This window comes from Ovis aries, chromosome 6 (assembly GCF_016772045.2).
Source record: "Ovis aries strain OAR_USU_Benz2616 breed Rambouillet chromosome 6, ARS-UI_Ramb_v3.0, whole genome shotgun sequence".
NCBI classification, from domain to species: domain Eukaryota; kingdom Metazoa; phylum Chordata; class Mammalia; order Artiodactyla; family Bovidae; genus Ovis; species Ovis aries.
Window position 1 is genome coordinate 103,914,481 of NC_056059.1, and position 27,066 is coordinate 103,941,546.

The 27,066-nt window shown below is 48.9% G+C and overlaps 1 protein-coding gene across 1 annotated transcript in view; it reads left to right on the plus strand.

Annotated features, from left to right (window-relative positions):
• The window catches only part of C6H4orf50 (chromosome 6 C4orf50 homolog), a 65,144-nt gene that overhangs the window by 14,350 nt on the left and 23,728 nt on the right, over window positions 1–27,066 (plus strand). The window contains 5 exon segments of the mRNA XM_042251634.1: window positions 9,472–9,583; window positions 10,858–10,985; window positions 12,648–14,369; window positions 14,371–15,171; window positions 22,638–22,799. Of these exon segments, the coding sequence (XP_042107568.1) occupies window positions 9,472–9,583; window positions 10,858–10,985; window positions 12,648–14,369; window positions 14,371–15,171; window positions 22,638–22,799 (2,925 nt within the window).

Consider the following 27,066-nt stretch of genomic DNA (forward strand, 5'->3'; position numbering starts at 1 on the left):
GCTCTCTCTCTTACCAGTGCCGATAAAGTCCAGCAGGTTACTAAGCCTTTCTGTGACTCAGTGTTCCCAACTGTGAAATGGGAACGATACTGAGACCTGCTTCTAGTGTGATTATGAGGATGCAATGAGAAAGTGCAGGGAAGGCCCCGGCACAGAGCCTGGTACCCGGTAGGATTTAGATTCTGTCACCTCATTGTCACCATCACCATCACGTCTTCATGGGCTTGTCACGTCCAGCGGAGGCTGGATGGAATCACTCACACTGCTTACATCATGGTTTCCTCTTTCTTGTCTTTTTGTTTGCCCCGAGAGCTTAGGCTTCACTGCGTGCAAAGTCGCTTCAGTCCTGTCCGACTCTTTGCAATCCCATGGACAGTAGGCTGCCAGGCTCTTCTGTTCATGGGATTCTCTAGGCAATAATACTGGAGTCGGTTGCCATTTCCTTCTCCAGGGGATCTTCCCGACCCACAGATCAAACCTGCATCTCTTACGTTTCCTGCACTGGCAGGTGGGTTCTTTACCACGGTGCTACCTGGGAAGCCCTGGAGTCGGTTAAAGGTGACTGCAATTTGTCTCCTCCAATCTGTGGAAGATGCTGATGGAAACACAGGCTGACAAGGCCCTGGAGTGGGCAGGGCCTGTGATCACCAGCTCCCCCATTACAGCAACCCATGGGCCAAGGGAGACGGAGACCACTGGTGGCTTTCTGGGCAGGGCTGTCCCCAGGAGTGGTTCTCTTGGCCAAAGGGCTGAGAACCTCTGCCTGGTTTCAGAGGCAGTCTGCAGGGGCAGGTGAGATGGGCGAGGCCCGGCCTGCTCCAGGATGACCTCACCCTTATTAGGGAGGTCATTGGGGCATCTGCAGAGACCCTATTACCAAACAAGGTCACAGCCACAGGTGCTGGCGGCGGGGAGGGTGGGGCGGGGAAGTTCGGACTTGAACTTGACTTTTAGGCGACACAATTCAGCCCACAGTCATGCTGTCACATGGCCAGCGATGACTCCGGCCTCGCCTCCTCCTCCGCCTCCTTCAGGTAGTGTTTCCTCCTCTGTCCTCCTGGGACCTGGGCTGAAGGCCCAGGTGATGCACTATCCTTGGTGCCAGGCCCAGCCTCTCTGGAGCAAGTGCCCGTGAACCGCAGGGTGAGCTGCTGCAGGCAGGGCCCTCAGGCTCCTTCCATAGTCATCCTGAAAGACCGCCCCGGGCAGGGGGTTGGCATGGTAACAGCCCATGGAAACATACCTGGACTCATGCCACCCTCTGTGGTCGTGCAAGTGCAAGGACCCTGCCCCCACCCCATGTGAGGTGCCCCGTGTCGCCCCCATCCCCACTCCGCCTTCTTTCTCACCAGCCTTCCTTTCCTCTCTGCTTCCTTCCATCCACACACAGAATCCTTCGGGTCCTCTCCGTTTTCTGCCATAACCCCAGCTCCAGCACAGCACTTGACATGGGAAGGAACTTAGATATTTATGAAATGCAAGGAAGGAGGGAGAAAGGACCACAGACTGTCTCTTATTATTGGGGCCCCACGGGTGGGTCCAGGCCCTTTTCAGCCTGCGGCTCAGTTGCTCTAGGTTCCCGGCCATCTCTGACCCTGTGAACTTGGGGTCTTTAGCGCCTGTCTGCTGGGCGAAGGGCTAGCACTGCTCGCTGCCTTCTAAGTGTGTCAGAGTGAAGAGCCCATTGGAACACGAATGCAAGAGCCCTTTAAACATGGAACAAACGTCAGGGACCATTTCAGTATAAAATGTCACGGGACGGTCACTGATTCTGGCTTTTAGCAATCTAGCGGCTTGTCTGGGAGAGTGTTATTGGCAAGGGCTTGCTTTGGTTGTCGGTGTCTGTTTCATCATGGTTTGTGTGTTTCTCGAGTGGCTTGTTTTCGCTTCCGAGGGGGCCCCGCACCTGGGTGATCAGCTTCTTGTTCCAGACATTAGCAGTTCTCCCAGATGGAGACAGGCAAGGTCAAGTCCCCGAACCTGGTGGGTCTGGAGCCTGGCCTTGCCCTCTGGGAGCCCTGGGAGCCTTGCACATCATTCCATTTTATGCCTCGATTTCCCTGTTGATCAAATGGAGAGGTAAGTGCTATGAGAGTTTCCTGCGATGCCCTAGCAAAGGACCACAGACTGGGTGACCTCAACAACAGTCCTGGAGCCTGGAAGTCCGAGATCACGGGGTCTGCAGGGTCATTCCTTCTGAGACTTGTGAGGGAGGATCAGTTCCAGGCCTCTCTCCTTGACCATCTTCTCCCTGTGTCTCGTCGTCTTCCTTCTGTATGTGTCTGTGTTCAAATATCCCCTTTTTATAAGGACAGTGGTCACAGTGGATTAAGGCCCACCCTAATGACCCCATCCTAATTAACTGTGTCTGCAAGGACTGTATTTCTAAATCAGGTCATGTTCTGAGGTCCTGGAGGTGAGGACATCAACTTAGGAAGTTTGGGGAGGACGCTGGAGGCCACACCCAGTGCACCCTACTGGATGCATTGTCACAGAGGCCCCATGACTCGGTAGAACTATCGGTTCTAGTTCCTTGATGCGCTTCTTCACCAGCTTCGTGTGGGTACAAAATGATCCCTGTATTTATTAGGGAATCTTTGCAGCAGATGCCATTTCTCGTGCTCTACATCTGTTGTCCACTCCTTTTGTCCCTCAGCGACCTTCAAGGGAGGTGCTCTTTTACCCCCATTTTACAGATGAGGAAGTGGAGGCATGGAGAGTCCCAGGGTTCCCACTGACACTAAGTGATGGGGAAGGATTTACGTCCTGGTGGATGGATGCACTCGTGGATGCCACACTCTGCTCCTCCAGTAACTTACTGGTCTGTGGGTCAGTAATCAGCATTTAACAGGTGTCCACTCCACATGATGTGGTGAGCTCAGTACTGGGGCTGGGAAGTAAGATAAGACCCCTGCCCGCACAGGATGGCAAGACCGCCTAAGGCAAGAGGGTGCCGACAGAGGAAGGGGGAGGGGCCTAACAGTCTGTGGGTCACTGTTGGGGACCTTGGTGTTTGGGAGGGGAATGCACCCAGGGCCACGGGGTATGTCACAGTCTTCCAGCTGTCCTCCTCTCAGAGGGCACTGACAGCCCCAACTCTGTGAATCTTGGAGTCAGAAAGGGCCACTTGGAGAGGAAGAAATCCTCCAGGGGGCCACTGGGCAATGGGAAGTGCCAGCCAGTCACCAGCTCATGGAGGAGCAGTACCTGCAGGTTTAAAGTTGAAATGCTACAACGTATCGATAACCACACTGTAAAGCCGGAGAGCGTCCTTCAGGGTCTCCGTCTGCCCCTTGCCCGGGACTGTGCACGTATGGAATTGTACTTGGAGTTCTGAGATTATTGCGTGCTTGTATGAATTCCCAAGGCTGACTGCATTTCCAAAAGGGTTAGACCCAAAGGGGTTAAGAGTTACAGCAGGTCTTCAATGCCTTTATCTGGGTAATGGTGTAACCCCCAAATGATCTCCTTTCACAAGCCCCCAGCAGCTCCATCGCCTGGGGCTCCAGCTCCACTTCCTAACCACGGCCTTCAGGGCCCTGCTTCTCCAGCCATGTACTCAGGCTAACTGCAGAGCCCTTCCTCCAGCCTACTCTGGCCACTTTGAGCTCCTGCTCCTCCAGCTTGCTCACCTTCCCTGGGTCTAAAGGCTTCCACCACCTGCTCCCCTTGGCCTCTCAGTAAACCCCTGCTTCTTTCTCTACATTTGGTGAGAATGCCACTTTTTCCAGGAAGACTTTCCTGATTTCACATCATCTCACTCCCTCCTTGGTGTCCCCATCATGACATGACCCACCCTTGGAGGCCCTAATTCTCACTGTGCCAGACTTGGCTAGCTACCTCCCCACAACTGTGCCTTCCTCATCATCACCAGCTGGGTACCATTCAGCCCCTGGACACACGCTGTGAAATGCTTGGCAAGCAAGTGACTCAGTGAATAGATGACCCAAAGGAGATATTTGCTCCATGCCCATGGGAAATAGAAACTTCAGGCTGAAGGGACCACCCCAAGATGGCAATGCTGAAGTGAGGTATAGAAAGTGGGAAACCAGAGGGCAGTCTAGCCCCTGGCAAGTGGGTGTCATAGAGAAAATTATTACAAATTGTTAGGGTGCCTCCACCCAGGACCCTCCCCACCCCCAGTTGGTTACTTGCATCTGAAGATTCTGGGCATCATGGTGTGAATTATGGTAAGATGATCTGTATGAGAGGATATTTTATTTGCTTCATATTTACAAAACACTTTCCCAAACAAGATCTCCTCAATGCTGAGAGGTTGCCAGGCAGGAGTCAGTGTCCTTGTCCCCAACCCCACAGAGGAGGCACTTGCCTTATCTAGGATCACATAGTATACAGTTTCTAGAGCAAATTGCTTGGAACCCAGCTCCCTGAAGAAACAGTCATTTCAAGGACAAAGTCCAGATCTGGGGAGGAATTTGGGGAGGGAGTGTTTACTCAGGATCCCAGGGGAAATAAAATTAAAAGGACTCTGGCTTGCAAGATGTTGGTGGTTTAGTTGCTAAGTCGTGTCTGACTCTACAGTCCCTTGGACTGCAGTGCGCCATGCTCCTCTGTCCATGGGATTTCCAGGCAAGAATACTGGAGTGGGTTGCCATGTCCTTCTCCAGGGGATCTTCCTGACCCGGGGATTGAACCTGGGTCTCTCACATTGGACAATGTGTCTCTTGCATTGCAGGCGATCTCCTGCATATCAGGCAGACTCTTTATCTCTGAGCCACCAGGGAAGCCTGGTTTGCAAGATAAGCAAGGCTCATCTGCAGATGTGTCTGAATGCTTTTAGCAAGTGTGCACCAGACACCATTCATGTCCCAAGCACCATGCCAGGACATGAGGGGCTGGAGAGGTGACCCTGCTTTTCAAAGGCTTGTAGGGGAAACAGGCATGATGATCGCCGCCACAGGGGACAGCCCAGGGGCTGTTGCCTGGCCTGGAGGGTAACAAGTTGGCTGTACAGAGATTAAAAGTCAGTCTCTTATTCTGTCAGTGTCAGGCTGTCATCCCAGAGCTGAGATCCCACCACCGCCCCGCCCCCCCAACTCCAGGTGGCAGTGGCTTCAGGAAAAGTGAACGCTCCGGTCAGCTTCTCAGCCCCAGCAGTGTGAATAGAACATCCTTGGTGGCGGGTATGAGAATCTTTTCATTGTTCCTTCAAGTCTAGGCAACCTCTCCATGCTCAGAGCTTGCATCTGTGCAGAAGTGCGTGTCACACACTTGTTACTCACTCCCATAGCAAGCAAAGGCTTTAAAATAGTGTCCATAATGTCAAAAATAAAAACCTAGGCAAAAGTCACATAAAGGGTAATATAGATGGCCAGTGGTCTTACAAAAAACATCAGTTCCATTACTTGTAAAACAAATACAAATGAGCAAAACCTCAAGATTCTGAATATTTCTTAAATATTGAAAGTACCTCAACATTGTTTATAGTTGGTGAAAATTGGAAACAACCCCAATGTCTGATCAGAAGGACCTGATTTGGTAAGTGAAGGCATTCCTTACATCAGAGATTATAATAAGGTGACCCTAAAGCACTGCTTTGCAGAAGAGGTTGTAGAAATTACGAAAGTTGTGGAAATGATTTTCTGATACCATCCCATGATAAATTCAGAAAGCAAAAGTCAACATTTTGTAGAAACAGATTTTTGGAATAATTTAAATATCTATGCATAGAAAAGGGGGAAAAAAGCCCAGAGGGATATAGTCTAACACATTTATAGTATTTGTGCCTAGATGTCACTGTATTCCTTGTTTTCTTTTTTCAAAATATTGACAGGTTAAAACTAAAACCACATAAAGTTACAGGCAAATGCTTCTGAGAGTGTGGAAAGTAGGGAGGGCTGACAAGACTGAGCAGAGAGGGGCAGGAAGGTGGAGAGAAGACCCGGATCAGGTTCAGAGACCGGAATTCTGGTCCTCTTTTCCCATTGTTTGTGCTGGGTAACCTTGGGCCAGTCACTGTCCCTCTCTGAGAATTGATTTCATCACTTGTGACATGAAATGGGTGTGGCATCATCTTCTCAGGAGTTCTCCCCTGAGTCTCCTCCTCAAGGCAGAGGTCTGTGTGTGTTCCCCATGGCTGTGTCCCTGCCCCAGAAATGGGCCGGCCACGTAGTAGGGACTCAAAGTATTTGTAGAACTGAGTCAAAGTCAACTTGGGTGTTAGAACAAAATTCAAATAGAAATGAACCGCAGAATGGTGGTGGCCATCAACACCTCCCTCCACCTCCCTTTCATCTGTTCCCTGCTTCTTCCTTCTGCTCCTCTCTTGCTTGTTCTCGCATCTTCGAATTGGTCTCCACTTCTGCGTCCCATTCCCTCTCTTTTCCTCTTTTACCTTCTCCCTCTCTCTCCTTCATTTCCTCGCCTCCACCTAGTTCCAATGGTGATTGTAAGCTCTTGACAAAAATGTTTACTTCTGATCATGTGGGAAGCCAGTGGAGAAAACCAAGGAACAACCCAAGATCTGTGGGCAGAAGACACCCACAGACCTGTTGGCCGGTCAGCTGGGCCCATCTGAGTGCCTAGCAGGGCCGCGCCCAGACCCCTCTGCTTTTAATTGGTCTTGGCTGAAGCCTTGTTCAGATACTTGTTAAAAGCTTGTGGATGATTCTAAGGTGTGGCCAGGGTCTGGTCTCCCCTGGGTCTCTGAGGAGAACTAGACAAGACACAGACTGTCACACAGTAACTGCAAGGTCACAGATTGGGGTATGAGGATGGGGTGCTATGGAAGGGAGGGGCTTCATTTGGGGGAGAGTCAGGAAGGCCCCGACAAGGAGCAGGTGAGGTGAGCCGAGGTGTGGGGAGGAGAGGTGCGGGCAGCAGGCACTAGGGGTGCCAGGCCCCAAGGCGGGCGGGAGAAGGTCCATCTAGGGAGCTGAGATGGGGGTGGGGAGGCCGAGCTGGTGGGGGTTTTATCTTTCAGGGCAGTGGGAAGCATGGAAGGGTTGGAAACAGGAGGCAACCCAACCCAGTTTTCATTTCAGTGAGTGAGTGCTCAGCTGCTGCCGGGTAGGGAAGGGAAGGGAGGGCTTTGCGAGGAGGCAGCAGGTGACCAGTTACCCTTCCCAGGCAGGCGGGAGGAGCAGTGTGTGTGGAGGTGCAGAGGCAGGCAGGAAAACGGTGGGGAGGGGACAAGGAGGTGCTGGAGCAGAAGCCAGGGTAGGGAGTGTCAGGGGCGGCGGTGATGGCCCTGGATGGCCTCCCATGCCAGATTGCAGCACAGTGGACTGAGGGGGAGCCGAGGGGGGTGTTGCTGGTCAGTTCAGTTCAGTTTACTCAGTCGTGTCTGACTCTTTGCAACCCCATGGACTGCAGCACTCCAGCCCTCTCTGTCCATCACCAACTCCCAGAGTTTAGCCAAACTCATGTCCATCGAGTCAGTGATGTCATCCAGCCATTTCATCCTCTGTTGTCCCCTTCTCCTCCTGCCCTCAATCTTTCCCAGCATCAGGGTCTTTTCCAATGAGTCAGTTCTTCACATTGGAAGAAGGCGGATTCTTCAGCCAAAGTATTGGAGTTTCAGCTTTAACATCAGTCCTTCCAATGAACACTCAGGACTGATCTCCTTTAGAATGGACTGGTTGGACCTCCTTGCAGTCCAAGGAACTCTCAAAAGTTTTCTCCAGGACCACACTTCAAAAGCATCAGTTCTTCATTTTAGGGGATGTCTCTGGCAACTGTGGGCAGGATGGGAGGGGAAGCAGGAGACCCAGTTAAGGGTCAATGCAGGAGTCTGCTGAGAGCAGGTGAGGGCCCGGGGACAGGTGAGGAGGGCACGGGGCATCACCTGTCCACTTCCATTTCTTCCCCCCCTAGAAAAGCACCTGACCGATTACTCGTTCCTTACCTGTTTAGTTGCTAAGTCATCTCTTCGCAACTCCGTGGACTGTAGCCTGCCAGGCTCCTCTTTGTCCGGGGATTTCCCAGGCTAGAATACTGAAGTGGGTCGCCATTTCCTTTTCTAGGTGATCTTCCCCAATTCAGGGGTCAAGTCCTCATCTCCTGTGTCACAAGCGGATTCTTCCGCTCTGAGCCACCAGGGAAGCCTGGGTGTGTGGTTAGCCCTGCTCAATTGAGTCAGTTTCCTATAAGAAGCTTTCCCAGAAGACACACACACCAGATCTCTGGGTGTGGGGTTAGCCCTGCTCAGTTGAGTCAGTTTCCTATAAGAAGCTTTCCCAGAAGACACACACACCAGATCTACTCAACTGTGCACTCAAGGGATATTGGGGAAATGTAGTCTCTTGGATGGAGAAGGCAATGGCACCCCACTCCAGTACTCTTGCCTGGAAAATCCCATGGACAGAGAAGCCTGGTGGGCTGCAGTCCATGGGGTCGCTAAGAGTCGAACATGACTGAGCGACTTCAGTTTCACTTTTCGCTTTCATGCATTGGAGAAGGAAATAGCAACCCACTCCAGTGTTCTTGCCTGGAGAATCCCAGGGACGGTGGAGCCTGGTGGGCTGCCGTCTATGGGGTCGCACAGAGTCAGACACGACTGAAGCGACTTAGTAGCAGAAAGTCTCTTGGGTGATATATCATATCCCTGAATAAAATCCTGGGTCTGTTTCTGTGGAAAGAAGATGAGTTGATAAGGGGAAGCCATATAGAAGCGTAATCAATATTTGCTGAATAAATGCACCCTGAGTTCGAAACACCAGCTCTGTCTGTTCATCCACTGTCAAACATTTATTCAGTACCTAGTGTGTGCCTGGCAGGGGTGACAGTGAAGACAGAATGAAGGCAAGTTTCCTTCCTGAAGGACCTCGTGGCTAGTGTGGATGCAGGGGGGAAGCAAGCACCACCCATTGGAACCGGGCTAGAAGTACCCGAGGCCATGGGAGCCTGCAGGAGACCTGTCCCCTGCCCCTCGTGGACGTTGACCGGAGCTGAGTGTTTCTGCTGGGCCCATGCTTCTCTGCTGTAGCTGCAGTCAGGGTGCTTGCTGCCTGTCACATGCTCCGCAGGCTGGGAGGGCGCGTGTGCTGGGTCGGGGGAGCCCCACAAATGTATCCCTGCTTGTCTTTTGGGACGGGGACAGCTGGCTGTGGCCATTTGGGCCTGTGGAAAGTTGAGGGACAGGATTCCCAGAGCCCCTGGGCAGGTGCCACCTCTGAGAGTGGACACAGAGGAAACTTCCACCCACGAAGGGGAGGGGCCTGGAGCCTTTGATGCTGCCTTGGGGAACCCAGGGTTGTCTTGGCTGAACAAACAAGCTCGTCGTCTGCTAAGTGGAGTCTGGGAGCTCATAGGAGGCAGTTTCATTGGCAGGACCAAGCACACGGGGCCAGGGCTCTTCTGCCAGGCCATGTGCCCTCTGCTGTCCTCACCAGGGGAGGGGGTTCAACTCCTTCCTAGGATCTTTGGGAGGGCTTGACGGGGACAGGCTTGGAGAGAGCAGTTCAACCAGGGACACCCACCACTCTTTTGACCTCTTGTGTCTTCGTCAAGGATGCCCTGGGCCATGTTCAGGATGAATCGCTGTCCCCACCCCGGGAGGAGGCGCTGGATGCTTGCGGAAGCCAAGACCCTGATGGGGCACCTGAACAGAGGGGCTCAGCAGGTGCGTGAAGGAGGGGTCTTCATGGACAGCCACTGATGGGCTAGCTCACTTATGATGTCCTGATTACCCAACAGGATGGTGGTCCCTGCTCTGCAGACAGGAAACTGAGGTTCAGAGAGGTAGAGTCCCTTGCTCACTGCGACCCAGCTGGGAAAAGTGGGCTCAGCCTCCACAAATGCCTATGACGAGGTCTGTGATGCAAGCTCAACCCAACATTTAGGCTCACTCCCTCAGCTCTCAGAAGGGTGCCAGCCAGGCAACACACGTGCCAGCCTTGGGCAGCAGGGTCCTTTCAGGGGGATTTGTCTTTGGAGACCGTGTGATGGCCAGGAGCTGCTCTGTTTCCTGCCCACCCCAGTGATGGCTCAGGTGTGAGACAGGTGTGAGGTCTGGGAGCAACCAGGCTCGAAAGCCGCTTGTCTCTAAGCTGATGCAAACCAATGTGTCTGCTCACAGCCTCGGGTGCAGCTTCTGGGGTGTCTGCTGCAAAAGCCGGTGCACTCAGGGAGCCCCAAAGCCACAGGGTCCACCTGGCTGTCTGTGGTTTGCATGCAGTCCTCCAAGGTCAAGTTCAGTTTCCATATAAGGTCAGTTATACCCAGTGGTGCTGCTGACTGGCAAGGCTGACCGTTCCCCTCCACATTTCTGGGGAGCAGAGCAGATAAGTCAGACAAGGTCAAGTTTGTCCTTGGGGAAACAAGCGGGATCCATTGGCGAAGCCTGGGTATCAGCTCCTCCGTCCACTCCGTGTGGGGCTGGGGCCCAGGAGTTACGACCCTGCGTGACCACGAGGGTGCGGGGCTGAGAGAGGTGTTCTGGGCTTTGTGGTCAGAAGAGGTGGCTCCCAGACCCGATTCTGCTGCTCATCAATGGATGGTCACTCGCCATCACTGAGCTGGGTTCCTCACCAAACAGGCAGTGGTGACCCTGAGGCCACCTTTGGGGGCTCAAAGGCCTTGAGTCACAAGACATCCTGCCTCATCCTAACGGCAGATGTTGCTGTTGGTGACACTCTCCGAAAAGTTCCTGGGAGGGTCTCCTCCCTGGTGGCTCAGACGATAAAGTGTCTGCCTGCAATGTGGGAGACCCGAGTTAGATCACTGGGTCAGGAAGGTCTCCTGGAGAAAGAAATGGCAACCCACTCCAGTAATCTTGCCTGGAAAATTCCATGGACGGAGGAGCCTGGTGGGCTACAGTCCATGGGGTCGCAAAGAGTCGGACACCACTGAGCGACTTCACTTTCCTTCTTTTCTTTCTTTCCTGTCACTTCCCAGGACAGCCCGCCAAGGGGCTCCATGCATGGGGTTGTGTCCGGGCTGGACGAGGCCCTCCTGTTTTGGTCCCCGGCCCGCAGACCGCGAACAAGCTCCCCAGAGACCTTGCAGGATCTGACCGTGGACAGGTGAGGCCAGCGGCTTTCTCCACGCCTGGGGTGCTACCTGGGTCCAATCAGCCCTGCTGTGCACAGTGTGACCACCATTCAGCAAGTGGGAGAGGGAGGGGAAGAAGCTCGGGGTTGGAAGAAGATTCTGGAAATAATTGAGAGGGCAATTTGAGCCCTGGGTGAGGAGTGGACAGGAAGGGAGCCCCAGCTGTGTGCATGGGCCCAGCTGCCACATAGCAAACTTCATCTCCTTGAAACCTCCCTACCATCTGTGGGGCAAGAGCCATGATCCCCTCGTTCTGCAGAGGAGGAGGCTGTGATTTCCCAAGGCCTCCCAGCCCTGGAAGGGACTGAGGTCCTGTCTCCATAGCCCACACTCTGCATCATGCCGTCCCCTAAGGGTTGGGAGCCTGGTTCCAACTAGCCCTGGTATGGTCCTAGAGAGAGGGGTCTTCCTGCATTACTTGCATTTGCTCACCTCCTGCCCTGAGCCCTGCCTGGTGTGCTGTGTCATGTCCAAAGTGGAAAAGAGCTGAGAGCAGTCCCTGGGGTGGGAAGAGCTTTGTAGAAAAGTTGGACCCCAATGGAAGGACGGAGTTAGACAGACTGGAAACCAGGGCAGGGCAGTGGAAGGGCAGGCCAGATGGGAGGGCCCGCCAGGTAAAGGGGGCGAAGCTGGGAGGGGCCATGGGCTGGGGGCGGGGTCATGATCACAGGTGAACCGAGGGCTCCTGGTGAGACCGAACGAAGCTGGGTTTCACCTCCCAGACTGGGTCTATTCTCTGAGTTGGGCCAGTCCTCCTCTCTGGTTAAATGCATTGAATGAAAAGTGAAAGTGTTAATGACTGACTCTTTGTGACCTCATGGACTGTAGCTCACCAGGCTCCTCTGTCCGTGGAATTCTCCACACAGGAATACTGGAGTGGGTTGCCATTTCCTTCTCCAGGGGATCTTCCCAACCCAGGGACTGAACCCAGGTCTCCTGCAGTGCAGGAGGATTCTTTACTATCTGAGCCACCAAGTAACTATAAAAATACATTCAAAAGTATCTCTGGAACCCCTCCTGTGTGCGCTGGACCGTTCTAGGCCCAGGGTCCCTGCCTTCGGAGGGCAGATGGTCTACACTGTGTGTCCACTAGAGCCTCCCATGGCGCTGGCCTGCTCTATGTCCGTGCCATCCAGCAGAGGAGCCGTGCACCACATGTGGCTTCTGGGCACTTGAAACGTGGCTGGCGTGACTGCAGAACTGAGTGTTAACTTTTATTTAATTGGTTTACATTTGAGGAGCCCCATGTGGGCAGTGCGGGGCTAGGGCGGGAGGTCGCGTGGGTTCGACAACACACGCACAAACATCTTACATGATCTGAGTGAGTGGAGGGCGCGATGGAGGGAGGTCAGGTGGGGTCAATGGACAGACAGTGGAGGAAGTGGCCAGGGGGTCCCTTTTGAGGAAGTAGTGTTTGAGCTGAGGTGTTAGTGAAGCAAGAGAGAGAGAGAGGTATGCGGCGGGATGGACATTCTAGGCAGAGGGGAGAGTGGGCGTAAAGGCCCTGGGGGCGCTCACAGGCCTGCCTGTGCTAGGAAGACCCATCTGGCTGGATGGGGAGATGAGGCCAGAGTGGAGAGGGCTCCTGTGGGGAGAGAGGCGCCTCACATCTTCTCTTCCCTTCCCATCCCTAGTTTACTCCAGCGGAGCCCTGCCTGGATGACCAGACTCTCTTTCTCATTTGTGGCTGCCCCCCAGGGCGGTCCATGGACGGCTCACCAGTCCCCGCGGAGCTGACCTGGGTTCCAGGGCAGAAGCTCACAGCCAGGCCTGCCCAGGGATCCTCTCTCCATGTGCAGGCATCTGCATGCCCTCCCCAGGGCCGGGCTGTGGGCCCAGCTCCCTTGCCGCTGCTACTCCTGGAAGCTCCCCCAGAAACACTGCACACCCAACAGGTGCTGGAGGCCTGGCCCCTGCCCACTCCCTCCACCGCAGGACACCCCAGCTGGGGCCACCACCGGGCAAGAGGCTGCACTGCCTTGCTCGGCCAGGAGGCCTCGCACATTTCACATCACCAGATTCCCGAGAGAGGAGCCAAGGATGGAAAAGACTCTGGGAAGTGGGGAGGAGGAGCCCCAGGGTCAGGGTGGAGATTGAAGAGGCAGGAGGTGAGGACTTGGGACAGAAAGCAGGCAGAAAGCAGGGACAAGTGTCAGCCGGGTCAGGAAATCGGGGAGAATCTGAGGGTGGAGGCTGGGGTCAGGGCCCCGGAGGGTGCATGGATGAAGGCCGGGGCTTCTGAACCCCTGGCCGCAGCATCCTGCCTTGGGCACAAGCGGGAGCTTCCACCACTTGTTCCGCAGGGGGAGACCTCAGTGTCCTTGGAGGGTCCTGAATCCCTGAGCAGGTGGGGACACAAGGAAGGGCATGTCTGGGGCCTCCAAGGAGGAGGAGAAGAAGGAGGAGGACGAAGGCTTTTATCATCATTAGAAGAGGAAGAGGCCCCCGCAGCCACCTTCTCTGGGTCTCTGGGCACCAGTGGGCCATCTTCAGTGGATGCCCAGCCCTTTACAGAGCAGAGCAGAGCCATCGGGAGAGTTCAGGGCAAGGAGGAAGACCCTGTGTGGTCTGGAAATGCTCTGCTTCCTCCAGAGGTAAGCCCTGGGGACGAAGGACAGGAAGAAGAGGGGGAGAAGGAGCTGTCCAGCTTGGGTCGCAGCGATGTCCTGGAGGAGCCTGGCTCGGAGGACAGTGAGGCCAAGGAAATGCTTTCCCTGTTGGAGGAAGAAGGTTCGCCACCATCTCCTGGATCGGCCTTCTGGTCCAAGGAGGCCAGAGCCACCCGTCACCCCTCGGCTCCAAGTAGAGTCCTTGACCAGTCTGCACTCAGAATAGAGGAGTTCGAAAGGGAGATGGAGGCTTGTTTCCAAGGCCTCTCCATCCTGAAGCTTGGGAGTTGGGGGTGTGGACAGAGAGCTTCCTCACTGACAGGAGAAACCTGGGGCTTTGCTCAGAGATGGTGCAGCTGCCAGGGGGTCGTGCACCCTCAGCAGGCTTTGACACACCTGGGTTTGGATATTTGTTTTGTTGAGAGAACAAACCCCAAGGAGCCTGGTGAAGATATTAAGCAGGGAGAGACTGAGGCCCTGGGAACCTGCAGCCTTCTTCCAGGACTGATGTTGGATTTGGTTGACCTGAGCCCAGGCCCTCCAGTGGGGCCCTCCGAGCATGGTGGGAACCACCTCTCGCAGCCGCTGAGAGCCCTTGAGAGAGCATGGAGCAGGTTTCATCAGCTCATTTCTGTACTGAAGAATGAGAGAAACAACGTTTTAAGTGATAACACCAGGCTTCAGGGAGATCAGAAGAGATGCCACAAAAAACTGCACGCCCTGGAAAAAGAGAGGGAGAGAAATGTGAAAAAAAATATCCGCGCTCGAACAGGATAAGAGCATGCTATTAGGAGACATCTCTCACTTAAAGAGGGAACTGGACCAGTATGTGCAGGTCATTTCTGAGCTTGAAGACTGCAATGGGAAGAGTTACTGCAAGATTTCTGAGCTCGAAGAGGAAAACGAAAGATTGAAAGGGCACCTGGGGCAAATCCAGAAAGCCATGTCCACGAGCATCCGGAAATCCAAAGGTGTGATGGAGCGTGTCACCCTGGAAAACTGGGAGCTCGATGCATTGACTTCGGAGCTCGGGATCAGTTACAAATGGCTGATAAAGGATATCGTCCTGGGAATAGAAGACATGATCCACACCTTCAGAGGGGAGAATGAACACCTTCTAAGGAGGATCCAAGTCCTGGAAGGGGAGGTTGTGTTGGGGAGCAGCACAGGTGGGGGGCCTTTGGTGAGAGCAGAGGAGCATCTCCAGGAGAAAAGCATGGTGGACCAGGTGAAAATGGTAGAAAGAGGGGTGCAGGTGACTCAGATGTCAGGGCAACCGACTGCCAGAGGCCCCGGGCCGCCCTCAGAGCAGGATATGGGTCTGGCTGAGGGGTGGACAGGCCCGCGCTTAGGCCTGGACACTTTCAGATGTGGTGCTGATTCTACTGCTCCGTCACTGGTCTGGGGAGACGCCACAGGATCCAGGGCCCTGCAAGGAAACGCGGACGGGTCAGGAGTGAAAGAAGCGCATTTGGAGAAAGAGGAAAAAGCACCAAGCTGTTCTGCGGACCAAGGACGAGCACCGAGGTCCCCGCGTGGTGGCATCCGGGTAGGTTGACTCTGCGTGGCTGTTGAATCATCTTGCTGACTTTCTGTAGAACTGACCACATCCTTTACTCCCGCGTTCTCCAGCGGCCCTGAGAGGGAGGAACAGTCGCCATCCCCATTTACCAAAAGAGGAGACGTAGGCACAGAGAGGTTAAGTGACTTGCCTCAAGTCACACAGCTGGGAGGGATGGAGCCCACATTCTACCTGGGGGTTCAGGCTCCAGAGGCTGTATTCTTGCCTACGACAAGAAGATGCGAGTCTGCCTCTCTGCTCAGGCTGCTCAGATGGGTAACTAGTGGGACATGGAGAAGGTGTTTATCCTTTAAGATGAGAGCTTGTATTTTCAGACCAAGAAGTTTTTCAAACAGCTCAAGTCATTATTCTACTTATCAAGTCTCTGTTGGTATATATGTATTTATTTATATTGAGGTATAATTGACACCCAACATTGTGGAAGTTTAAGGTGTGCAGTGTGTTGACTTGATACATTTCTACATTGTAATCTGATTACCACCACAACTTTAGCCAACACCTCTATCATGCTGCACACTGGGGCTTAAAAAGGAGACAGCAGGGGGCTTTAGAATTTAAACAAGGTTCAAACTCACCTCTGCACTGCCTACATCCATCCATGACTCCTCTGAGTTGTTTTCCTCATCTGTGGACAATACTCCACTTTCAGGCCTCCTAGGATGAAATGCCCATGACCTTGTTCCAGTGTCTGTAAGATATACAGTGTACCCTTTGTATACATTCATATCTGATCTCTCTGCCTCTGTCTTTCTTCTCTTTCTCTCCAATTTTATCCATCACTTCACAGGATCATCTTTTGGTTTTATTGATGTTCTTTATTGTATATGGTTAGTCACTTAGTCATGTCTGACTCTTTGTGACTCCATGGACTGTAGCCCACCAGGCTCCTCTGTCCATGGGATTCTCCAGGCAAGAATACTGGAGTGGGTTGCCATTTCCTCCTCCAGGGGATCTTCCCAACCCAGGGATCAAACCCAGGTCTCCTGCATTGCAGGGAGATTCTTTACCATCTGAGCCACCAAGGAATGTCTATATTTTATTTCATTGATTTCTTCTAATAACTTCATTGTTTCCTTCCATCTACATTTTTTTTGGTTTAGTTGACTGTTCTTTTTCTGGCTTCTTGAGTTGAAAATTTGGATCACTGATTTTCAACTGCTCTTTTGCGATTCATGCATTTAAATCTATGCATTTCTTTCTAAGCACTATTTTAACTACAACCCACACATTTTGATAAGTTATACTTTTTATGTCTGTTCAGTTCAAAGTAGCTTCTAATTTATCTTGTGATATCTCCCTTGACCCATGGGTTATTTAGGAGCATGTTGTTGAATTTCCAAGCATCTGTGTAATTTTTTAGTTATATTTTTGTTATTGATGTCTAGTTTTATTTCATTGTTGTCAGAAACATACTATATATATTATTGTAATCTTTTGAAATTCATTGAGACTGGTTTTATTGACCATATGATGGTTATTTTGGGAAATATTCTGTGTGCCCTTGTAAAGAATGAATGTTCTGCTATTGCTGAGTATTAATTAAGCCAGACTGGTTAATTATGCTAATCAAATCTCCAATAACTTTACTGATGTGTGGCCTATTCGTTTTGTCATCTACTGAGATGACTTTTAGGATCTCTTCTTTTTGTTATGTTAGTTTTGATTCCTGTTTTTGAAGGTATTGCTCAGCTACGCCCAGATTTAGGTTTATGATGTTTTCCTGGTGAATCAGTTCTTTAAAGATGATGAAATGTCTCTCATTTCTCACTTTTCTTGCCCTAAAATGGACTTTGTCTGATATTAAAATAACCACAACAGTTTCTATTCGTATGTGTTTCCATGGTATATAACTTTTTTATGCCATCCATATTTTTCCATTCAATCTATCAGTATCTTTATATATAAAGCATATTTTTTAGAAGCAGCATATGGCTTTTTTTAAACTTAGCTCTGAGTAAGTTTGACATCCTCTGCTTTTTAGTTGGAGCGTTTGTTCCATTTTTGTTTCATATACATAATGGTATAATTGGCTTTATTTTTGCCTTGTTGGTATTTCTGTTTGTCTGATCTGTTGTTTTCTTTTATCCCTGCTTTCTTTCCTTTGTTTTTGGTAAACTATTTTCTGTTATTCCATTTTCTTCTCCACTGGCTTGCTTTTTCATGCATTTTAGTGTCACTCTTTTAGTGGTTACCGTGAATATTTCAAAATGTATCTATTAATCATTAAAATTTACTTTAGTACTTCTACCATGTCTCAAATAATGCAAAAATCTTTTAATAGTTTAACTCCATTTATTCCTTTTTATCCTTTCCATTGTTTATTTTTGTCAACTATGTTGCTTCTGTGTATAACATCCCTTATAAAGCACTGTTAAGATTGTTTTAAACGCTCACTAATTTTTTTTTATTTACTCATATCTTTCTACGTTCTTATACTATTCATTCTTTCTTCTACTTCTGTGGATGTCTTTTACATTCACCTGAAGAGCTTTTTTATTTCTTGTAGTTTAGGGTCTGCTGGTGATGAATTCTCTCAAATTTCTTTTTAGGAGAACAATTTTTCAATTCCACTTTTAAAAGATTTCTTCCCCTTGATTCAGAATTTCAGGTAGGCAGATATGCTTCCTTCTTTTGACACTTTAAAAACCTCATTTCATTGTCTTCTGGTTCTCACAATTTCTATTCAGAAATTGAATAATTTGCCTTTTTTTCCCTTGACAGAAATGTGTCATTTTACCACAGACTATTTTTAAAGATTTGCCTTTTATTTTTGGGTTTTGGCAGTCAGACTATGATGTGTCTACACGAGGTTTTATTTATGTTTATCCTCCTCTGGTTTTTCTGAACCTCTTGAAACTGTGGAGTCATGTCTTTAATCAGATTTGCAGAGTTCTTGGCCATTAGTTCTTTAAATATTTTGTTCTTTTCAATTTTTCTCTTCCCTCCTAGAAACCCAGACTTTTTTTTTTTACTTTATCCCCACATCTTTTGAAACTCTTCTGCATTTTTTTCTCTCTTTGTGCATCAGTTTGAGTTTTCTATTGACCTGTCTTCTCGCTCACTAAAAGTTTTGCCATGTCCTGTTTTCTAATAAATCCATCCAATTAGTTTTTAATTTCATTTATTGTATTTTGCAATCAAATATTCATTTACCCTTTCAAAAGAGATTCTGATTCTCTGTTGAAATACTCCATACTGCCATTCATTTTGCTCCATCTTTTCCTGTGTTTTAAAGAAATATAATCATAATTATTTTGAAGCTCTTATCTGCTAACCCCAGTATGTAGATCACTCTGAGTCTGTTTCTATTGACTATTTTGTTTCTCAGTTAAATCCCACTTTTCTGCTTCTTCGTGTGTCTAGTAATTTTTTTTTTTTTTTAATGTTGGACACCATGCAGAACATACTGTAGGGATTCCTGTTTATTAGCTTCCTCTAGAGTAGGTTGAGTGAGTTTTGTCCTAGTAGGGAGCTGAATGACCAGCAGACCCTATTATTCCCTTGCATGTCTATTTCAGCTTCCCCCTCAGTACCAGGGCTTGATTTTACTCCTAAAGTATGGCCCTCGCTTCTAGGGCATGGCCTTTCAGTGGCATCAGGCGAGTTCTCAGAGCATTGACTAAAGATTCTCCACTTTTGCTTGGCCATCTTTGTAGCAGGGCATGACCTCCAAAATCTCTTCAGCAACTGACCTCCCAGCTTCTATTCTCTGCTAGGCTTCCGTTGCTGTTGTTCAGTCACTCAGTTGTGTCTGACTCTTTGCAACCCCAGGGACTGTAGCACACCAGGCCTCCCTGTCCTTCACCATCTCAGAGTCTTGCATTATGCTGTACCACTTATGATTCAACCAAGTACCCAAGGATATTTCTAAGACAGTGTCTGGATTTTTTCTCTGCAGTTCACTTCTCTCTGCTACTTTGTCGCACACATCCCAGCTGTCATAGCATCCCTGACCCTAGTCTCTGGTTTCACTTAACAGGACCGCAGTGTTCAGCTTGGGATCTATTTATTTCCCTAAGCCATGGTTTGCAAAATGTTCCAGGAAGAATGTGGAGCTCGTCTTGTTGGGCTTCCTTTTTTCTCAAGGATGGTAGCCCTGCACTGGGCGCCATTCGTGCCTGCAGAGAACTGTTTCTATGTAGTTTCCTCATATCTTATAGTTGTCAAATCCCAGCTAGTCAGACCAGTTGGGGACTGGAACTCTGAGGAGGTGAATTTCAAGCTGAGAGTTTCAAGGTTTGAAAGGAGAAGCAGATGAAGAACATTCCAGGCAGAGGGAGAAGCAAGTGGCCAGGCCCTGAGGCAGGAATGAGCCTGGGTTATTGGAAAAGCAGAAAGTTGCCAGCGTGGCTGTGTCACACTGGGCAAGTGTGAGGTATAACTTGAGGTGTAGATGGGAAAGCTGTCATGAGAAAGACCACAGAAGGCCTTGTAGGCTCTAATTATGATCACTTCTACATGCAGTGGGAAACTATTGGAGGGTTTTCATCAGAACAACATGATTACATTTCTATGGTAAAAAGAACACTGTTTGCTCTAAAGGCACAGGGAAGACACAAGGAGAACAGTTAAGAGGAATTTGCCGAGAGATGATGCTAGCGTAGAGGAATTTGAAATTTTTAAAAAAACATAGAGGATTCCAGACAAAAACCAGAGTTGGAATCAGTGGAATTGGTGGACAGAAGGCAGAGGGGGAGGAAAGCTTTCCATTTCCTTCATCCCAAGTCACAAACCTAATCGTGTTTTTATTTGTTTAAAATAAAAACCCTTAAAGCTTTCTGTGTCTTCCTGTTGCACTTGGTACGAAGTCCAGATTCCTTTTCATGAGTTATAATCTGGCCCCTTGGAAACGTGAGCTGTTGCTAGGTAGGTCCCCAATCTCTACACTTCTGGATCCTAGATTTGCTCCTCCCACATCCCAGCTTTCTCCTGGGAACTGCTACTCACCCTCCAGGTCTCCTTTCAGGGCTTGCATGCGGGCTAAGTCACTTCAGTCATGCCTGACTCTTTGTGACCCTGTGGACTACAGCCCACCAGGCTCTTCTATCCAGGGGATTCTCCAGGCAAGAATGTTGGAGTGGGTTGCCATTTCATTCTCCAGGGGATCTTCCCTACTCAGGGATCAAACTCAAATCTCTTATACTTCCTGCATTGGCAGGTGGGTCCTTTACCACTAGTACCAACTGGGAAGCCTTCACTTTAGGGCACCTCCTCCCAACCCTCCAGGATGGATTCTGTGCAGAGATGGCTCACGCGCATCACTCCCATGATGCCATTTTTGTAGCTTGCAGTTGGCCGTGATGGTGTTTACACTACAAAAGTCAGCAAATGCTGCACATCTGTGTGTCCTACCTCCCTGGAGAGTGGAGAGAGCCTCTGAAAGTGGGCCTGCCCAGGCTCTGGCCATCTCTTCCAGTAACAGGGGTCACTGTCTGGGGCAGTCCCACATGGCAGGCCGGGCTGGCCTCCACCCCACACACTTTAGAATGTCCTGTGGACGCTTTCCCAGGATGCTGGGGATGAAACCCAAGTCACTGCAGAGCAGGGAGGCAGCGAAGACACAAAACTTCCCAGAAAGGCCAAGTTGTTTTGCAAGTCTTAGATTTTACAGAGCCATTCGGAGCACCCATCTGTTCTTGAGGGGGCCCAGTCTGTGAATCTCAGGCCCACGCTTTATGGATTTCTATTAATTAAAAAAAACACACATTCTGCTATCGTATTCCTGGCTTACAAGCCACCAAGTCACACTTTGTCCTCTCTACCTCCCTGCCATCTTCTCTCTCCTCTCCTCTTGCCAGCTCACACTCAGGTCAGGAACACGTGGAAGAGATGTATTGTGGACTTTCAATTCCCAGGGAGGCTGCTTCCAATGAAAGCAGACAGCTGGGACCATGAGCAAGGTTGTGTGAGACGTCTCAGGTTTCTGGGGCCCCTGACTCATTGCAGTCGGAGCTTTTATTATTAGCAGGACTGCTCCCTCCCAAGGCCACCTTAGTAGCATGAATCAAGAGCTTAATGATGCTCAGGCCCTTGATACAGAAAGTCACCCTCTGATGACCTTAGGGGAAGAATGAGAGCTGTGTCAGATAAGGCTTTCTGTCACAGCCCCAATTACAGCAGCGAAATATTGGAATAATCTGAGTATTCGGCATACCACAGGATGCCGTATAGAAACTAACAACAGGGTCTTAGACATTATTTAATGATATGGAAAAATGCCCATGACATGATATTAAGGGAGAAAAGCAGGATACAAAAGATATATGTGGCATATAAATGTTATATAGAAAAAATATGTGGCTGCATATGTGTGTGTGTGTGCACGCTCAGTTGCTTCAGTCATATCTGACTCTGAGTCCCTGTGGACTGCAGCCCTCCAGGCTCCTCTGCCCATGGGATTCTCCAGGCAAGAATCCTGGAGTGGGCTGCCATGCCCTCCTCCAGGGGATCCTCCTGACCCAGGGATCGAACCTGGGCCTCCTGTGTTTCCTGTATTGAAGGCAGAACAGATTCTCTCCCCACTGAGCCATCAGGGAAGCCCTCTGTGTACGTGTGTGTGTATACACATACATACACACATATAAGCCTGCCTATGCGTATGTATTTATACATACACATCCAGAACCACTGGGGGCAGTAGCATCACCACTATTTGACCACATATCTCAAGGTGATAAATCAGCCTCTCCCTTCTCACTTTCTGCACTCCCAGAAATTCCTTACTTGATGTTCATATGAAACCTGCTCAGGTTTGACCCAAGAAGAGTCAGAGGATGTTTTGTACTGATTTAAGAAAAGTACTTAAGGAAAATGCAGTATCTTTTCTTTCTTATGAATATATGAAACTTTAGTGTAATAAGCATCTCATAATTGGACGTGAACACTAAATTTCAGTCATCATACTGTGTTTCAGTACAATGGTGATGGGCGTCTATTAAAACAAACTCCGGGATGCTGTTCCATTTGCGTATTTTTCATATGCCAAAATGAGCTTAAGAAATAACACTCTAGAATGTTATTTTGTGATTCCCTGGACCTTCCCCAACTCCCCTACTCAAGAAACTCAGCAAGGCTGCTCACTCGTATGTGTACATGGGTTCAGTTCAGTCACTCAGTCGTGTCTGACTCTTTGCAACCCCATGGACTGCAGCACGCCAGGCTCCCCTGTCCATCACCAACTCCTGGAGTTTGCTCAGACTCATGTCCATTGAGTCAGTGATGAAGGACTGGAAATATAAGAAAATAAATGGGTGGGAATGATGTTTATGCTGACTAATAGTTTTTAGAGTGATTTCTATTACTTTGTTTTATAACATCTGTGGACTATGAGAAACATACAACCAGGAACACGAGAAGGAAAACAGGTACTGTCTGTCACAAGGCACGTTACTTGGAAGATAACCTAAGAATTGCATTCGACTCCTATTCCTCAGCTCCAGGACCAGGAGGCCTCGGCCTCCGAGGAGGACCTCAGACTGCGCGTCAGACGACTCCATCACCAAGTACTGACCCTGCAGTACCAGCTCCGAGGCCCGGGGTCTGTGCACCGTGAGCTGCAGGCCTCTCGCGGGGAAGCGGAGCATCTCAAGGGCAAGGTAGGCCGGGCCCACACTTCCTTTCCAGCCTGTAAACTAACATTTCCTCACTCCGGCAAGACTAGAAAGTAGACGAATTAAGAGCTCACTGGACATTTCTAGCAGTTTGCAAGCATTTATTAGATTTTGAAAGGATAGAGCAGTGTAGGAAAGAAAAACAAGACTTGTAATTCCTCCATCTGGGTAACCTCTACTGGATCTAAAAATAGCAAATGTGTGCGTACATCAGTCACTTCAGTCGTGTCCGATTCTTTGCGACCCCATGGACTGTAGCCCGCCAGGCTCCTCTGTCCATGGGATTCTCCAGGCAAGAAGCCTGGAGTGGGATGCCAGCCCTCCTCCAGGAATACATGTATATGGCTTTTTAAAAAGTCAAATGGTATACACGTGTTCCCCATCCTGTGGCGGATTCATGTTGATGTATGGCAAAACCAATACAATATTGTAAAGTAATTAACCTCCAATTTAAAAAAAAAACTCAACATTCAAAAAACAAAACAAAAAAAGTCAAATGGTACATAAATAAAAGTCTTTTCTCTGTAGGAGGGAAGTGGGTGTGACTATAAAAGAGCAACAAGAGCAGTCGTTAGAGTGGTTTGGTATTGTGTCTGTGGGGGTGGAGACACAAGCTTGTGTAGGTGGTAACATTGTTCATAACTTGGGACACACACACATACAGTCACGCACACACACTAGAGAGATCCAAGTGAGAATGGTGCCTTGGGATTAGCAGAGGCAAACCATTATGTATAGAATGGATAAACAGCAAGGTCCTACAGTTTAGCGTGTATGTTGCTCAGTTGCTCAGTCTTGTCTGACTTTTTGCAACCTCATGGACCATAGTACACCAGGCTCTTCTGTCCTTGGAATTTTCCAGGCAAGAATGCTGGAGTGGGTTGCCATTTTCTCCTCCTCCAGGGGATCTTCCTGGCCCAGGGATCAAACCTGTGTCTCCTGCATTGCAGGCGGATTCTTTACCACTGAGCCACTTGGGAAGCCCTGTACTGTACAAGGAACTATTTTCAATATCCTGTGATAAATCATGATGGAAAAGGATATGAAAAAGAACATAATATACGTATAACCGGAGAAGGCAACGGCACCCCACTCCAGTACTCTTGCCTGGAAAATCCCATGGACGGAGGAGCCTGGTGGGCTGCAGTCCATGGGGTCGCAAAGAGTTGGGCATGGCTGAGCGACTTCACTTTCACTTCTCACTTTCATGCATTGGAGAAGGAAATGGCAACCCGCTCCAGTGTTCTTGCCTGGAGAATCTCAGGGACAGGGCAGCCTGGTGGGCTGCCGTCTATGGGGTCTCACAGAGTCAGACACGACTGAAGCGACTTAGCAGCAGCAGCAGCAGCAGCAGCATAGGTGTAACAGTCACTTTGCTGTACAACAGAAACCCCAAATCAACTATACTTCAATAAAATAAATTTTAAAAAAGAATGGTACATTGTATCCACATCAATACCTGCTTGTAATATACTATAGTTTTACAGAAAACTTTCCTCCCTGTTAGAGGAAAGCAGGCAAAATATGCAAGAGATCTCTCTGTATTATTATTATTTTTTTTAAATTGTACATAACAGAAGCCAACACAATATTGTAAAGCAATTATCCTCCATTAAGAAAAATAAAAAAGGGAAAAAACTGTATATAAACCTAAAATTATCTCAATATTTTAAAAAGGCAGAACAATATGGTCCTTTCTCCCCCTCAACCCCAACCTCTCTGACTTCTATTTTTTCAATCCTATGTACCCACATTTCAGTACTTATTTGTGTGCCTCAGTTCAGTTCAGTTCAGTTCAGTTGCTCAGTCATGTCTGACTCTTTGCGACCCTATGGACTGTAGCACACCAGGCCACCCTGTCTGTCACCAACTCCCAGAGCCTACTCAAACTCATGTCCATTGAGTCAATGATGCCATCCAACCATCCCATCTTCTGTCATCCCCTTCTCCTCCCACCTTCAATCTTTCCTAGCATCAGGGTGTTTTCCAATGAGTCAGCTCTTCGCATGAGGTGGCCAAAATATTGGAGTTTCAGCTTCGGCATCAGCCTGTCCAGTGAATATTCAGGACTGATTTCCTTTAGGATGGACTGGTTGGATCTTCTTGCAGTCCAAGGGACTCTCAAGAATCTTCTCCAACACCACAGTTCAAAAGCATCAATTCTTCGGCACTCAGCTTTTCTTTATAGTCCAACTCTCACTTCCATACATGACTACTGCAAAAACCATAGCTTTGACTAGACGGACCTTTGTTGGCAAAGTAATATCTCTGCTTTTTAATATGCTGTCTAGGTTGGTCATAACTTTTCTTCCAAGGAGCTAGCGTCTTTTAATTTCATGGCTGCAGTCACCATCTGCAGTGATTTTGGAGCCCAAAATAATAAAGTCTGTCACTGTTTCCACTGTTTCCCCATCTATTTGCCATGAAGTGATGGGACCAGATGCCATGATCTTAGTTTTCTGAATGTTGAGTTTTAATCCAACTTTTTCACTCTCCTCTTTCACTTTCATCAAGAGGCTCTTTAGTTCTTTGCTTTCTGCCATAAGGGTGGTGTCATCTGCATCAGTTCAGTTCAGTCTCTCAGTCGTGTCTGACTCTTTGCAACCCCATGAATCACAGCATGCCAGGCCTCCCTGTCCATCACCAACTCCCGGAGTTCACTCAGACTCACCTCCATCGAGTCCGTGATGCCATCCATCCATCTCATCCTCTGTCGTCCCCTTCTCCTCCTGCCCTCAATCCCTCCCAGCATCAGAGTCTTTTCCAATGAGTCAACTCTTGGCATGAGGTGGCCAAAGTACTGGAGTTTCAGCTTTACCATCATTCCTTCCAAAGAACACCCAGGGCTGATCTCCTTCAGAATGGACTGGTTGGATCTCCTTGCAGGCCAAGGGACTCTCAAGAGTCTTCTCCAACACCACAGTTCAAAAGCATCAATTCTTCAGCGCTCAGCCTTCTTCACAGTCCAACTCTCACATCCATACATGACTTCTGGAAAACCATAGCCTTGACTAGACGGACCTTAGTCGGCAAAATAATGTCTCTGCTTTTGAATATACGATCTAGGTTGATCATACCTTTTCTTCCAAGGAGTAAGCGTCTTTTAATTTCATGGCTGCAGTTACCATCTGCAGTGATTTTGGAGCCCCCCCCCAAAAAAGAGTCTGCCACTGCTTTCACTGTATCCCCATCTATTTCCCATGAAGTGATGGGACCGGATGCCATGATCTTTGTTTTCTGAATGTTGAGCTTTAAGCCAACTTTTTCACTCTCCTCTTCACTTTCATCAAGAGGCTTTTTAGTTCCTCTTCACTTTCTGCCTTAAGGGTGGTGTTATCTGCATATCTGTGGTTATTGATATATCTCCTGGCAGTCTTGATTCCAGCTTGTGCTTCCTCCAGCCCAGCGTTTCTCATGATGTATTCTGCATATAAGTTAAATAAGGGTGACAATATACAGCTTGACGTACTCCTTTCCCAATTTGGAACCAGTCTGTTGTTCCATGTCCATTTCTAACTGTTGCTTCCTGACCTGCATACAGATTTCTCAAGAGGCAGGTCTGGTGGTCTTGTATTCCCATCTCTTGAAGAATTTTCCACAGTTTGTTGTGATCCACACAGTCAAAGGCTTTGGCATAATCAATAAAACAGAAGTAGATGTTTTTGTGGAACTTTCTTGCTTTTTGGATGATCCAGTGGATGTTGGCAATTTGATCTCTGGTTCCTCAGCCTTTTCTAAATCCAGCTTGAATATATGGAAGTTCACAGTTCACGAACTGTTGAAGCCTGGCTTGGAGAATTTTGAGCTCTACTTTGCTAGTGTGTGAGATGAGTGCAATTGTGTGGTAATTTGAACATTCTTTGGCATTGCCTTTCTTTGGGATGGAATGAAAACTGACCTTTTCCAGTCCTGTGGCCACTGCTGAGTTTTCATGTACTGAAATCATACCATACAGAAATATTCTGTATCTTGATATTATGATTTAATAAAAAATCTTGGTGATATTTTCAAATCAATACATGCAAATTGAACTACAGTATTTTAAACTCTTGCATATAATTTTTCCAGAGGCCAAACCATAACCTCCTTAATGGAATCTTTGTTTAAGGAAATCTAAATTGTTTCTGTTACTTTGTTCTACAAGCATTTTTATACATCTATCTTAGAGTATGTTTCTGCAACATATGCAAAAGCTAAAATCTTAGTGAAAGAATTACTGTGTCAAAGGCTATATTGACTTTGATCAATAATG